The sequence below is a fragment of the Salvelinus fontinalis genome, chromosome 42 (assembly GCF_029448725.1).
Source record: "Salvelinus fontinalis isolate EN_2023a chromosome 42, ASM2944872v1, whole genome shotgun sequence".
NCBI classification, from domain to species: domain Eukaryota; kingdom Metazoa; phylum Chordata; class Actinopteri; order Salmoniformes; family Salmonidae; genus Salvelinus; species Salvelinus fontinalis.
In genome coordinates, this window is record NC_074706.1 from 2,746,469 (window position 1) to 2,761,915 (window position 15,447).

General features: G+C 55.8%; 1 protein-coding gene across 1 annotated transcript in view; it reads right to left on the reverse strand.

Moving 5' to 3' along the window:
• LOC129841025 (dual specificity testis-specific protein kinase 2-like) overlaps window positions 1-15,447 on the reverse strand; it is a 31,540-nt gene that overhangs the window by 15,793 nt on the left and 300 nt on the right. Inside the window, exon 2 of the mRNA XM_055909135.1 lies at window positions 14,306-14,984. Within this exon, the coding sequence (XP_055765110.1) occupies window positions 14,306-14,545 (240 nt within the window). The 5' untranslated portion in view covers window positions 14,546-14,984. The remainder of the gene's footprint in view (window positions 1-14,305; window positions 14,985-15,447) is intronic.

The window sequence follows — 15,447 nt, forward strand, 5'->3', positions numbered from 1 at the left end:
AGGCACAAACACAGGCACAAACACACGCACGCACACAGGCACGCACACAGGTACAAACACACACACAAACACACACAGGCACAAACACATGCGCACACGCACAAACATACACGTGTACAACATAAACACCCCAAGTTCCACCCATAGGGGATGTGACTAACTTATAGAGGAAGGAAATCAAGGCTCTTATCCAAGACAAACTGAAGTGTGCAAACAAATGAAAAGTTGGACTGTATTTGCAGACCCACCTAACTAGAGAGAGAGAGAGAGAGAGAGAGAGAGAGGTTCAGACCCACCTAACTAGAGAGAGAGAGAGAGAGAGAGAGGTTCAGACCCAGCTAACTAGAGAGAGAGAGAGAGAGAGAGAGAGAGAGGTTCAGACCCACCTAACTAGAGAGAGAGAGAGAGAGAGAGAGAGGTTCAGACCCACCTAACTAGAGAGAGAGAGAGAGAGAGAGAGAGAGAGAGAGAGAGAGAGGTTCAGACCCACCTAACTGGAGAGAGAGAGAGAGAGAGAGAGGTTCAGACCCACCTAACTAGAGAGAGAGAGAGAGAGAGAGAGAGAGGTTCAGACCCACCTAACTAGAGAGAGAGAGAGAGAAGTTCAGACCCACCTAACTAGAGAGAGAGAGAGAGAGAGAGAGAGAGAGGTTCAGACCCACCTAACTAGAGAGAGAGAGAGAGAGAGGTTCAGACCCACCTAACTAGAGAGAGAGAGAGAGAGAGAGAGGTTCAGACCCACCTAACTAGAGAGAGAGAGAGAGAGAGGTTCAGACCCACCTAACTAGAGAGAGAGAGAGAGAGAGAGGTTCAGACCCACCTAACTAGAGAGAGAGAGAGAGAGAGAGGTTCAGACCCACCTAACTAGAGAGAGAGAGAGAGAGAGGTTCAGACCCACCTAACTAGAGAGAGAGAGAGAGAGGTTCAGACCCACCTAACTAGAGAGAGAGAGAGAGAGAGAGAGAGAGAAGTTCAGACCCACCTAACTAGAGAGAGAGAGAGAGAGAGAGAGAGAGAGAGGTTCAGACCCACCTAACTAGAGAGAGAGAGAGAGAGAGAGGTTCAGACCCACCTAACTAGAGAGAGAGAGGTTCAGACCCACCTAACTAGAGAGAGAGAGAGAGAGAGGTTCAGACCCACCTAACTAGAGAGAGAGAGAGAGAGAGAGGTTCAGACCCACCTAACTAGAGAGAGAGAGAGAGAGAGAGGTTCAGACCCACCTAACTAGAAAGAGAGAGAGAGAGAGAGGTTCAGACCCACCTAACTAGAGAGAGAGAGAGAGAGAGAGGTTCAGACCCACCTAACTAGAGAGAGAGAGAGAGAGGTTCAGACCCACCTAACTAGAGAGAGAGAGAGAGAGAGAGAGAGAGAGAGAGGTTCAGACCCACCTAACTAGAGAGAGAGAGAGAGAGAGAGAGAGGTTCAGACCCACCTAACGAGAGAGAGAGAGGTTCAGACCCACCTAACGAGAGAGAGAGAGAGAGAGAGGTTCAGACCCACCTAACGAGAGAGAGAGAGAGAGAGAGAGAGAGGTTCAGACCCACCTAACGAGAGAGAGAGAGAGAGAGGTTCAGACCCACCTAACGAGAGAGAGAGAGAGAGAGCGCGAGAGCGCGAGAGCGCGAGAGCGAGAGAGAATAAACACTGGAGCTCAGGGATCTAATGCTTTTAATGCATAGTCATTTGACTGTTCTGCAGGCCTATATCAGCCTACGCAGATTTGTACATTGATGTTGTGTATCAGTAATGTACTGTACCTTGGCCCAGTGAACACATTGATGTTGTGTATCAGTAATGTACTGTACCTTGGCCCAGTGAACACATTGATGTTGTGTATCAGTAATGTACTGTACCTTGGCCCAGTGAACACATTGATGTTATGTATCAGTAATGTACTGTACCTTGGCCCAGTGAACACATTGATGTTGTGTATCAGTAATGTACTGTACCGTGGCCCAGTGAACACATTGATGTTGTGTATCAGTAATGTACTGTATCTTGGCCCAGTGAACACATTGATGTTGTGTATCAGTAATGTACTGTATCTTGGCCCAGTGAACACATTGATGTTGTGTATCAGTAATGTACTGTACCTTGGCCCAGTGAACACATTGATGTTGTGTATCAGTAATGTACTGTACCGTGGCCCAGTGAACACATTGATGTTGTGTATCAGTAATGTACTGTATCTTGGCCCAGTGAACACATTGATGTTGTATACTAGATATCCCTCTAGTGGTGTGGGGGTTGTGCTTTGGCAAAGTGGGTGGGGTTATATCCTTCCTGTTTGGCCCTGACCGGGGGTATCATCGGATGGGGCCACAGTGTCTCCTGACCCCTCCTGTCTCAGCCTCCAGTATTTATGCTGCAGTAGTTTATGTGTCGGGGGGCTAGGGTCAGTTTGTTATATCTGGAGTACTTCTCCTGTCCTATCCGGTGTCCTGTGTGAATTTAAGTATGGTCTCTCTAATTCTCTCTTTCTCTCTTTCTTTCTCTCTCTCGGAGGACCTGAGCCATAGGACCATGCCTCAGGACTACCTGGCATGATGACTCCTTGCTGTCCCCAGTCCACCTGGCCTTGCTGCTGTTCCATTTTCAACTGTTCTGCCTGCGGCTATGGAACCCTGACCTGTTCACCGGACGTGCTACCTGTCCCAGATCTGTTGTTTTCAACTGTCTAGAGACTGCAGGAGCGGTAGAGATACTCTTAATGATCGGCTATGAAAAGCAAACTGACATTTACTCCTGAGGTGCTGACTTGCTGCACCCTCGACAACTACTGTGATTATTATTATTTGACCATGCTGGTCATTTATGAACATTTGAACATCTTGGCCATGTTCTGTTATAATCTCCACCCGGCACAACCAGAAGAGGACTGGCCACCCCTCATAGCCTGGTTCCTCTCTAGGTTTCTTCCTGGGTTCTGGCCTTCCTAGGGAGTTTTTCCTAGCCACCGTGCTTCTACACCTGCATTGCTTGCTGTTTGGGGTTTTAGGCTGGGTTTCTGTACAGCACTTTGAGATATCAGCTGATGTAAGAAGGGCTATATAAATAAATTTGATTTGATTTGATGTTGTGTATCAGTAATGTACTGTACCTTGGCCTAGTGAACACATTGACGTTGTGTATCAGTAATGTACTGTACCTTGGCCCAGTGAACACATTGATGTTGTGTATCAGTAATGTACTGTACCTTGGCCCAGTGAACACATTGACTGTCATGTTAATAGTCTGTGGTGGTGGTGGGAGACGTAAAGACATGGGCATTTATACAGCAGTCATTGACCTTAAGGTTTGAAAACAAACATACACACAAGTCCCCACACACTGATGTGCTCACCATCACACCTTCAGTTCACAGTGAAGTTGCTACAGTTTAAATTGAAGATGCACACACTGTAAACACACACACAGAAACACACACACAGGCTGTGAGGGCCTGAGAGGTAATCAGCTTAGTGTGAGCAGTGAGCGCGACCTGTTCTCCTGTAATCACACAGTCCTCTCCTCCTCTCTGGCAGGGCAGGGGCACAGTACCACTGAGACACACACCTCCCTGGCAGGGCAGGGGCACAGTACCACTGAGACACACACCTCTCTGGCAGGGCAGGGGCACAGTACGACTGAGACACACACCTCCCTGGCAGGGGAGGGGCACAGTACCACTGAGACACACACCTCTCTGGCAGGGCAGGGCACAGTGCCACTGAGACACACACCTCTCTGGCAGGGCAGGGGCACAGTACCACTGAGACACACACCTCTCTGGCAGGGGCACAGTACCACTGAGACACACACCTCTCTGGGAGGGGCACAGTACCACTGAGACACACACCTCTCTGGCAGGGGCACAGTGCCACTGAGACACACACCTCTCTGGCAGGGCAGGGGCACAGTGCCACTGAGACAAACACCTCTCTGGCAGGGCAGGGGCACAGTACCACTGAGACACACACCTCTCTGGCAGGGCAGGGGCACAGTACCACTGAGACACACACCTCTCTGGGAGGGGCACAGTGCCACTGAGACACACACCTCTCTGGCAGGGCAGGGGCACAGTAACACTGAGACACACACCTCTCTGGCAGGGCAGAGGCACAGTACCACTGAGACACACACCTCTCTGGCAGGGCAGGGCACAGTACCACTGAGACACACACACCTCTCTGGCAGGGGCACAGTGCCACTGAGACACACACCTCTCTGGCAGGGCAGGGGCACAGTACCACTGAGACACACACCTCTCTGGCAGGGCAGGGGCACAGTACCACTGAGACACACACCTCTCTGGCAGGGCAGGGGCACAGTACCACTGAGACACACACCTCCCTGGCAGGGGCACAGTACCACTGAGACACACACCTCCCTGGCAGGGGCACAGTACCACTGAGACACACACCTCTCTGGTAGGGGCACAGTGCCACTGAGACACACACCTCTCTGGCAGGGGCACAGTACCACTGAGACACACACCTCTCTGGCAGGGCAGGGGCACAGTACTACTGAGATACACACCTCTCTGGCAGGGCAGGGGCACAGTATCACTGAGACACACACCTCTCTGGCAGGGGCACAGTGCCACTGAGACACACACCTCTCTGGCAGGGGCACAGTACCACTGAGACACACACCTCCCTGGCAGGGCACAGTACCACTGAGACACACACCTCTCTGGCAGGGGCACAGTACCACTGAGACACACACCTCTCTGGCAGGGGCACAGTACCACGGAGACACACACCTCTCTGGCAGGGCAGGGCACAGTACCACGGAGACACACACCTCTCTGGCAGGGCAGGGCACAGTACCACGGAGACACACACCTCTCTGGCAGGGCAGGGCACAGTACCACTGAGACACACACCTCTCTGGCAGGGAAGGGGCACAGTACCACTGAGACACACACCTCTCTGGCAGGGCAGGGCACAGTACCACTGAGACACACACCTCTCTGGCAGGGCAGGGGCACAGTACCACTGAGACACACACCTCTCTGGCAGGGCAGGGCACAGTACCACTGAGACACACACCTCTCTGGCAGGGCAGGGCACAGTACCACTGAGACACACATCTCTCTGGCAGGGCAGGGGCACAGTGCCACTGAGACACACATCTCTCTGGCAGGGCAGGGGCACAGTACCACTGAGACACACATCTCTCTGGCAGGGCAGGGGCACAGTGCCACTGAGACACATCTGTCTGGCAGGGCAGGGGCACAGTACCACTGAGACACACACCCCTCTGGCAGGGCAGGGGCACAGTGCCACTGAGACACACATCTCTCTGGCAGGGCAGGGGCACAGTACCACTGAGACACACACCTCTATGGCAGGGGCACAGTACCACTGAGACACACCTCTCTGGCAGGGGCACAGTACCACTGAGACACACACCTCCCTGGCAGGGCAGGGGCACAGTGCCACTGAGACACACATCTCTCTGGCAGGGCAGGGGCACAGTACCACTGAGACACACACCTCTCTGGCAGGGCAGGGGCATAGTGCCACTGAGACACACACCTCTCTGGCAGGGGAGGGGCACAGTACCACTGAGACACACACCTCTCTGGCAGGGCAGGGGCACAGTACCACTGAGACACACACCTCTCTGGCAGGGCAGGGGCACAGTACCACTGAGACACACACCTCTATGGCAGGGGCACAGTACCACTGAGACACACCTCTCTGGCAGGGGCACAGTACCACTGAGACACACACCTCTCTGGCAGGGGCACAGTGCCACTGAGACTCACACCTCTCTGGCAGGGGCACAGTACCACTGAGACACACACCTCTCTGGCAGGGGCACAGTACCACTGAGACACACACCTCTCTGGCAGGGGCACAGTACCACGGAGACACACACCTCTCTGGCAGGGGCACAGTACCACGGAGACACACACCTCTCTGGCAGGGGCACAGTACCACTGAGACACACACCTCTCTGGCAGGGGCACAGTACCACGGAGACACACACCTCTCTGGCAGGGGCACAGTACCACGGAGACACACACCTCTCTGGCAGGGGCACAGTACCACTGAGACACACACCTCTCTGGCAGGGGCACAGTACCACGGAGACACACACCTCTCTGGCAGGGCAGGGGCACAGTACCACTGAGACACACACCTCTCTGGCAGGGGCACAGTACCACGGAGAACACACATCTCTGGCAGGGCAGGGGCACAGTACCACTGAGACACAAACCTCTCTGGCAGGGCAGGGCACAGTACCACTGAGACACACACCTCTCTGGCAGGGCAGGGGCACAGTACCACTGAGACACACACCTCTCTGGCAGGGCAGGGGCACAGTACCACTGAGACACACACCTCCCTGGCAGGGCACAGTACCACTGAGACACACACCTCTCTGGCAGGGGCACAGTACCAATGAGACACACACCTCTCTGGCAGGGGCACAGTACCACGGAGACACACACCTCTCTGGCAGGGCAGGGCACAGTACCACGGAGACACACACCTCTCTGGCAGGGCAGGGCACAGTACCACTGAGACACACACCTCTCTGGCAGGGAAGGGGCACAGTACCACTGAGACACACACCTCTCTGGCAAGGCAGGGCACAGTACCACTGAGACACACACCTCTCTGGCAGGGCAGGGGCACAGTACCACTGAGACACACACCTCTCTGGCAGGGCAGGGCACAGTACCACTGAGACACACACCTCTCTGGCAGGGCAGGGCACAGTACCACTGAGACACACATCTCTCTGGCAGGGCAGGGGCACAGTGCCACTGAGACACACATCTCTCTGGCAGGGCAGGGGCACAGTACCACTGAGACACACATCTCTCTGGCAGGGCAGGGGCACAGTGCCACTGAGACACATCTGTCTGGCAGGGCAGGGGCACAGTACCACTGAGACACACACCCCTCTGGCAGGGCAGGGGCACAGTGCCACTGAGACACACATCTCTCTGGCAGGGCAGGGGCACAGTACCACTGAGACAAACACCTCCCTGGCAGGGCAGGGCACAGTACCACTGAGACACACCTCTCTGGCAGGGGCACAGTACCACTGAGACACACACCTCCCTGGCAGGGCAGGGGCACAGTGCCACTGAGACACACATCTCTCTGGCAGGGGAGGGGCACAGTACCACTGAGACACACACCTCTCTGGCAGGGCAGGGGCACAGTACCACTGAGACACACACCTCTCTGGCAGGGCAGGGGCACAGTACCACTGAGACACACACCTCTATGGCAGGGGCACAGTACCACTGAGACACACCTCTCTGGCAGGGGCACAGTACCACTGAGACACACACCTCTCTGGCAGGGCAGGGGCACAGTACCACTGAGACACACACCTCTCTGGCAGGGGCACAGTGCCACTGAGACTCACACCTCTCTGGCAGGGGCACAGTACCACTGAGACACACACCTCTCTGGCAGGGGCACAGTACCACTGAGACACACACCTCTCTGGCAGGGGCACAGTACCACGGAGACACACACCTCTCTGGCAGGGGCACAGTACCACGGAGACACACACCTCTCTGGCAGGGGCACAGTACCACTGAGACACACACCTCTCTGGCAGGGGCACAGTACCACGGAGACACACACCTCTCTGGCAGGGGCACAGTACCACGGAGACACACACCTCTCTGGCAGGGGCACAGTACCACTGAGACACACACCTCTCTGGCAGGGGCACAGTACCACTGAGACACACACCTCTCTGGCAGGGCAGGGCACAGTACCACTGAGACACACACCTCTCTGGCAGGGCAGGGGCACAGTACCACTGAGACACACACCTCTCTGGCAGGGCAGGGGCACAGTACCACTGAGACACACACCTCTCTGGCAGGGGCACAGTACCACGGAGACACACACCTCTCTGGCAGGGGCACAGTACAACGGAGAACACACATCTCTGGCAGGGCAGGGGCACAGTACCACTGAGACACAAACCTCTCTGGCAGGGCAGGGCACAGTACCACTGAGACACACACCTCTCTGGCAGGGCAGGGGCACAGTACCACTGAGACAAACACCTCTCTGGCAGGGCAGGGGCACAGTACCACTGAGACACACACCTCTCTGGCAGGGCAGGGGCACAGTACCACTGAGACACACACCTCTCTGGCAGGGCAGGGCACAGTACCACTGAGACACACACCTCTCTGGCAGGGGCACAGTACCACTGAGACACACACCTCTCTGGCAGGGCAGGGCACAGTACCACTGAGACACACACCTCTCTGGCAGGGCAGGGGCACAGTACCACTGAGACACACACCTCTCTGGCAGGGCAGGGGCACAGTACCACTGAGACACACACCTCTCTGGCAGGGCAGGGGCACAGTACCACTGAGACACACACCTCTCTGGCAGGGCAGGGCACAGTACCACTGAGACACACACCTCTCTGGCAGGGCAGGGGCACAGTACCACTGAGACACACACCTCTCTGGCAGGGCAGGGCACAGTACCACTGAGACACACACCTCTCTGGCAGGGCAGGGGCACAGTACCACGGAGACACACACCTCTCTGGCAGGGCACAGTACCACTGAGACACACACCTCTCTGGCAGGGCAGGGGCACAGTACCACGGAGACACACACCTCTCTGGCAGGGGCACAGTACCACGGAGACACACACCTCTCTGGCAGGGGCACAGTACCACGGAGACACACACCTCTCTGGCAGGGGCACAGTACCACGGAGACACACACCTCTCTGGCAGGGGCACAGTACCACGGAGACACACACCTCTCTGGCAGGGGCACAGTACCACGGAGACACACACCTCTCTGGCAGGGGCACAGTACCACGGAGACACACACCTCCCTGGCAGGGCAGGGGCACAGTACCACTGAGACACACCTCTCTGGCAGGGCAGGGGCACAGTACCACTGAGACACACACCTCTCTGGCAGGGGCACAGTACCACGGAGACACACACCTCTCTGGCAGGGGCACAGTACCACGGAGAACACACATCTCTGGCAGGGCAGGGGCACAGTACCACTGAGACACACACCTCTCTGGCAGGGCAAGGCACAGTACCACTGAGACACACACCTCTCTGGCAGGGCAGGGGCACAGTACCACTGAGACACACACCTCTCTGGCAGGGCAGGGGCACAGTACCACTGAGACACATACCTCTCTGGCAGGGCAGGGGCACAGTACCACTGAGACACACCTCTCTGGCAGGGGCACAGTACCACTGAGACACACACCTCTCTGGCAGGGCAGGGGCACAGTACCACTGAGACACACACCTCTCTGGCAGGGGCACAGTACCACTGAGACACACACCTCTCTGGCAGGGCAGGGGCACAGTACCACTGAGACACACACCTCTCTGGCAGGGCAGGGGCACAGTACCACTGAGACACACACCTCTCTGGCAGGGCAGGGGCACAGTACCACTGAGACAAACACCTCCCTGGCAGGGCAGGGCACAGTACCACTGAGACACACCTCTCTGGCAGGGGCACAGTACCACTGAGACACACACCTCCCTGGCAGGGCAGGGGCACAGTGCCACTGAGACACACATCTCTCTGGCAGGGGAGGGGCACAGTACCACTGAGACACACACCTCTCTGGCAGGGCAGGGGCACAGTACCACTGAGACACACACCTCTCTGGCAGGGCAGGGGCACAGTACCACTGAGACACACACCTCTATGGCAGGGGCACAGTACCACTGAGACACACCTCTCTGGCAGGGGCACAGTACCACTGAGACACACACCTCTCTGGCAGGGCAGGGGCACAGTACCACTGAGACACACACCTCTCTGGCAGGGGCACAGTGCCACTGAGACTCACACCTCTCTGGCAGGGGCACAGTACCACTGAGACACACACCTCTCTGGCAGGGGCACAGTACCACTGAGACACACACCTCTCTGGCAGGGGCACAGTACCACGGAGACACACACCTCTCTGGCAGGGGCACAGTACCACGGAGACACACACCTCTCTGGCAGGGGCACAGTACCACTGAGACACACACCTCTCTGGCAGGGGCACAGTACCACGGAGACACACACCTCTCTGGCAGGGGCACAGTACCACGGAGACACACACCTCTCTGGCAGGGGCACAGTACCACTGAGACACACACCTCTCTGGCAGGGGCACAGTACCACTGAGACACACACCTCTCTGGCAGGGCAGGGCACAGTACCACTGAGACACACACCTCTCTGGCAGGGCAGGGGCACAGTACCACTGAGACACACACCTCTCTGGCAGGGCAGGGGCACAGTACCACTGAGACACACACCTCTCTGGCAGGGGCACAGTACCACGGAGACACACACCTCTCTGGCAGGGGCACAGTACCACGGAGAACACACATCTCTGGCAGGGCAGGGGCACAGTACCACTGAGACACAAACCTCTCTGGCAGGGCAGGGCACAGTACCACTGAGACACACACCTCTCTGGCAGGGCAGGGGCACAGTACCACTGAGACACACACCTCTCTGGCAGGGCAGGGGCACAGTACCACTGAGACACACACCTCTCTGGCAGGGCAGGGGCACAGTACCACTGAGACACACACCTCTCTGGCAGGGCAGGGCACAGTACCAGTGAGACACACACCTCTCTGGCAGGGGCACAGTACCACTGAGACACACACCTCTCTGGCAGGGCAGGGCACAGTACCACTGAGACACACACCTCTCTGGCAGGGCAGGGGCACAGTACCACTGAGACACACACCTCTCTGGCAGGGCAGGGGCACAGTACCACTGAGACACACACCTCTCTGGCAGGGCAGGGGCACAGTACCACTGAGACACACACCTCTCTGGCAGGGCAGGGCACAGTACCACTGAGACACACACCTCTCTGGCAGGGCAGGGGCACAGTACCACTGAGACACACACCTCTCTGGCAGGGCAGGGCACAGTACCACTGAGACACACACCTCTCTGGCAGGGCAGGGGCACAGTACCACGGAGACACACACCTCTCTGGCAGGGGCACAGTACCACTGAGACACACACCTCTCTGGCAGGGGCACAGTACCACGGAGACACACACCTCTCTGGCAGGGGCACAGTACCACGGAGACACACACCTCTCTGGCAGGGGCACAGTACCACGGAGAAACACACCTCTCTGGCAGGGGCACAGTACCACGGAGACACACACCTCTCTGGCAGGGGCACAGTACCACGGAGACACACACCTCCCTGGCAGGGCAGGGGCACAGTACCACTGAGACACACCTCTCTGGCAGGGCAGGGGCACAGTACCACTGAGACACACACCTCTCTGGCAGGGGCACAGTACCACGGAGACACACACCTCTCTGGCAGGGGCACAGTACCACGGAGAACACACATCTCTGGCAGGGCAGGGGCACAGTACCACTGAGACACACACCTCTCTGGCAGGGCAGGGCACAGTACCACTGAGACACACACCTCTCTGGCAGGGCAGGGGCACAGTACCACTGAGACACACACCTCTCTGGCAGGGCAGGGGCACAGTACCACTGAGACACACACCTCTCTGGCAGGGCAGGGGCACAGTACCACTGAGACACACCTCTCTGGCAGGGGCACAGTACCACTGAGACACACACCTCTCTGGCAGGGCAGGGGCACAGTACCACTGAGACACACACCTCTCTGGCAGGGCAGGGCACAGTACCACTGAGACACACACCTCTCTGGCAGGGGCACAGTACCACTGAGACACACACCTCTCTGGCAGGGCAGGGCACAGTACCACTGAGACACACACCTCTCTGGCAGGGCAGGGGCACAGTACCACTGAGACACACACCTCTCTGGCAGGGCAGGGGCACAGTACCACTGAGACACACACCTCTCTGGCAGGGCAGGGGCACAGTACCACTGAGACACACACCTCTCTGGCAGGGCAGGGCACAGTACCACTGAGACACACACCTCTCTGGCAGGGCAGGGGCACAGTACCACTGAGACACACACCTCTCTGGCAGGGCAGGGCACAGTACCACTGAGACACACACCTCTCTGGCAGGGCAGGGGCACAGTACCACGGAGACACACACCTCTCTGGCAGGGGCACAGTACCACTGAGACACACACCTCTCTGGCAGGGGCACAGTACCACGGAGACACACACCTCTCTGGCAGGGGCACAGTACCACGGAGACACACACCTCTCTGGCAGGGGCACAGTACCACGGAGACACACACCTCTCTGGCAGGGGCACAGTACCACGGAGACACACACCTCTCTGGCAGGGGCACAGTACCACGGAGACACACACCTCCCTGGCAGGGCAGGGGCACAGTACCACTGAGACACACCTCTCTGGCAGGGCAGGGGCACAGTACCACTGAGACACACACCTCTCTGGCAGGGGCACAGTACCACGGAGACACACACCTCTCTGGCAGGGGCACAGTACCACGGAGAACACACATCTCTGGCAGGGCAGGGGCACAGTACCACTGAGACACACACCTCTCTGGCAGGGCAGGGCACAGTACCACTGAGACACACACCTCTCTGGCAGGGCAGGGGCACAGTACCACTGAGACACACACCTCTCTGGCAGGGCAGGGGCACAGTACCACTGAGACACACACCTCTCTGGCAGGGCAGGGGCACAGTACCACTGAGACACACCTCTCTGGCAGGGGCACAGTACCACTGAGACACACACCTCTCTGGCAGGGCAGGGGCACAGTACCACTGAGACACACACCTCTCTGGCAGGGCAGGGCACAGTACCACTGAGACACACACCTCTCTGGCAGGGGCACAGTACCACTGAGACACACACCTCTCTGGCAGGGCAGGGCACAGTACCACTGAGACACACACCTCTCTGGCAGGGCAGGGGCACAGTACCACTGAGACACACACCTCTCTGGCAGGGCAGGGGCACAGTACCACTGAGACACACACCTCTCTGGCAGGGCAGGGGCACAGTACCACTGAGACACACACCTCTCTGGCAGGGCAGGGCACAGTACCACTGAGACACACACCTCTCTGGCAGGGCAGGGCACAGTACCACTGAGACACACACCTCTCTGGCAGGGCAGGGGCACAGTACCACTGAGACACACACCTCTCTGGCAGGGCAGGGGCACACCTGTTCCACCATGTCGAAACCTTTTGTTAGTGTATACTGAACCGGTCACTAAGAATTAGGCTAGATCCCTGCCCAACAATGGCCTAAAGAGAGTAACCTTACTCCTTATAGTCCAAGGACCTTACATGTTCTGTTTAGAGGTGAATTGGCTCTGGCAGCCAAAACAGCCTAATACTCAATCTAAACATGAATCCATTCTCAGTTGTGATACAGTTCTAGAAACGTGAAGCTCTCTACTTTCATTTCACATCAACATTAACTTCACAAATGCAAAAATACACACTTACTGTACACTGTTTTTAACACAGTTGCAGCCGACAGTATTTTTCAGTGACACGTTTGTGGCGTCTGCTTTCCATTTACACAGGTGTTCGGAGACGCAGAGAGCTAATTAGCACAGGCAGTGCACTCAGTCTTCTGTCTGTTTTCGGTAAACAAGCGCTGTACCATGTAGGTATGTCCGTGTAGGAACCCTAACCGTATAAAATGTAACTTTTTTTAGCATAGAAATTTGAGTTATAGATTTGTCATCGCATTGAGCGCAAGTTTAAAAAGTGGTAGATCTGTTCTATGTGTGCTATTTCTATGCTTCCCGTTCTTAAGTTTCGTTTTTGCATCTTTTACTTTCGGTTTTGAACACCAACTTCAAACAGCTGAATATACAATATTTTTGGTTATTGAAAAGATATTTCAAAGCGGTTTAGATGGTACAATGATTCTCTATCCTCGAGTGCTTTAATGTTCAGACCGAGCGGCGCGGCTCTTAACAAAACTCCCCCTACAGAAGATGCCTTCCTCCAATTACCTATGTGTAATGTAATGAAACGGAGAGTCATGAGCAAGAGCTAGCTAGATCCTAGCAGCTGTACTAATGAGACGTGTCTCTCAGGGGGGTCATAGGGTGCTCTGTCATCTATACTGAGAATAACAAGGTTGTGATGTCTGCCATCTACAGTCCTACACATATATTCCTGTGTGTGGCCTATATACCTGTATATTATGATGAACCTTCTGTAGCAAGCTGGACTTGAGGAGGTGATGCCCTTGGTCAAAGGGGGGGGAACACTACTACTTCCTGTGCCATCAAGGTTCAGACCTCATGGATCATGGCAGCTATACATAGTTTTTTAAGCATTTCAATATAATATAGTGGTGAATTAATTGTTTTTGTTAATAACTTGCATTGAAGACTCACCTTGAAGACCTCTGAAAAGAACCCTGACCCGATCTTCTCACATACGAAGTCATCGATGCGCGCCAGGCTGGAAACGGCGCTCCGCAGTGCCCGGTACGACGAGGGCCTGATCCGATTGGGCGCGTGAATACCGTGCAGCAGGGGCTCGGCAGCAACCTCCGCGTCGCTACTTTCTTCGTGCTCCATCACAGCGGCGCTTTCAGAGAGAGACACGTGCACGTTTAAACCGCAGTCCGGCATCCACGCGCGGTTCCCATCGCCTCGGAATGACAAATGTCCTCCCTCGTGCGAGGGGATTAATTGGTTGTTGAAACCCGGGTAGAGACCCCGTGTCGGCTGTTAAGGTCCTGATAAATCAATCGGGAAAATGAATAGGCGTTCCCTTCTCATCACTAGATCAGCATCACCTCTTGTCTCCCTCTATTTCTACTCAATCAGTCCTCATGCGGAATCCAGCGTTCGGTGCGTGAGGAGGCTTGGTTCACTGCGTCATCCCGTTAACGGGTGATACAGGCACTGAGCGGTACCGTCCTCGCTGCTGACGCTGGAGGAGGGAGGCGGAGGTGCATGCAGCCGGTTCCTTCTCCCATAGCCAGCCTATCACAATGTCTCAGTCGACGCAGGCTCGTCCTAGCGGCGATGGAACCTATTGCTGCATGCAGAAAGACCACAGCTGTCACTGTCAGGGAGAGAAGGAAGTCGTTTATGAACAGCCTATTCGTTATAGTTTATAGTTCATGCAGGTCAAAGAGAAAACCTTCAACTATAGTCAGCCATTCCCCCTCTTGTTAATGTTTCTAATCTTTCAGCACCACCTCATTGCACTCGTTTATTCTGAATCTGATCGGCTACAATGAATCAACACTAGCTACATTGTAGCCCTATCATTAATCCCGATCCCACCGGGTGTTTATAGGATCCAATGTTGCTGTCGCTGTAGCAGACGGCCGCTACTAAAGCACCTTGTGTGGCGATAAGCCATGCCCTCAGTTACTCGCTCCTCTCCGCTTGACAAATAGAGCTGGTGAATTAAGCTGACTGACATAAACAGCGAAAATAGAAATTGCTGCAAGACAGATCATCAAAACAACACGAGCTTGGTTGTACTTTCCATCAGACACTGTAGTGTTAATAATGGAAGA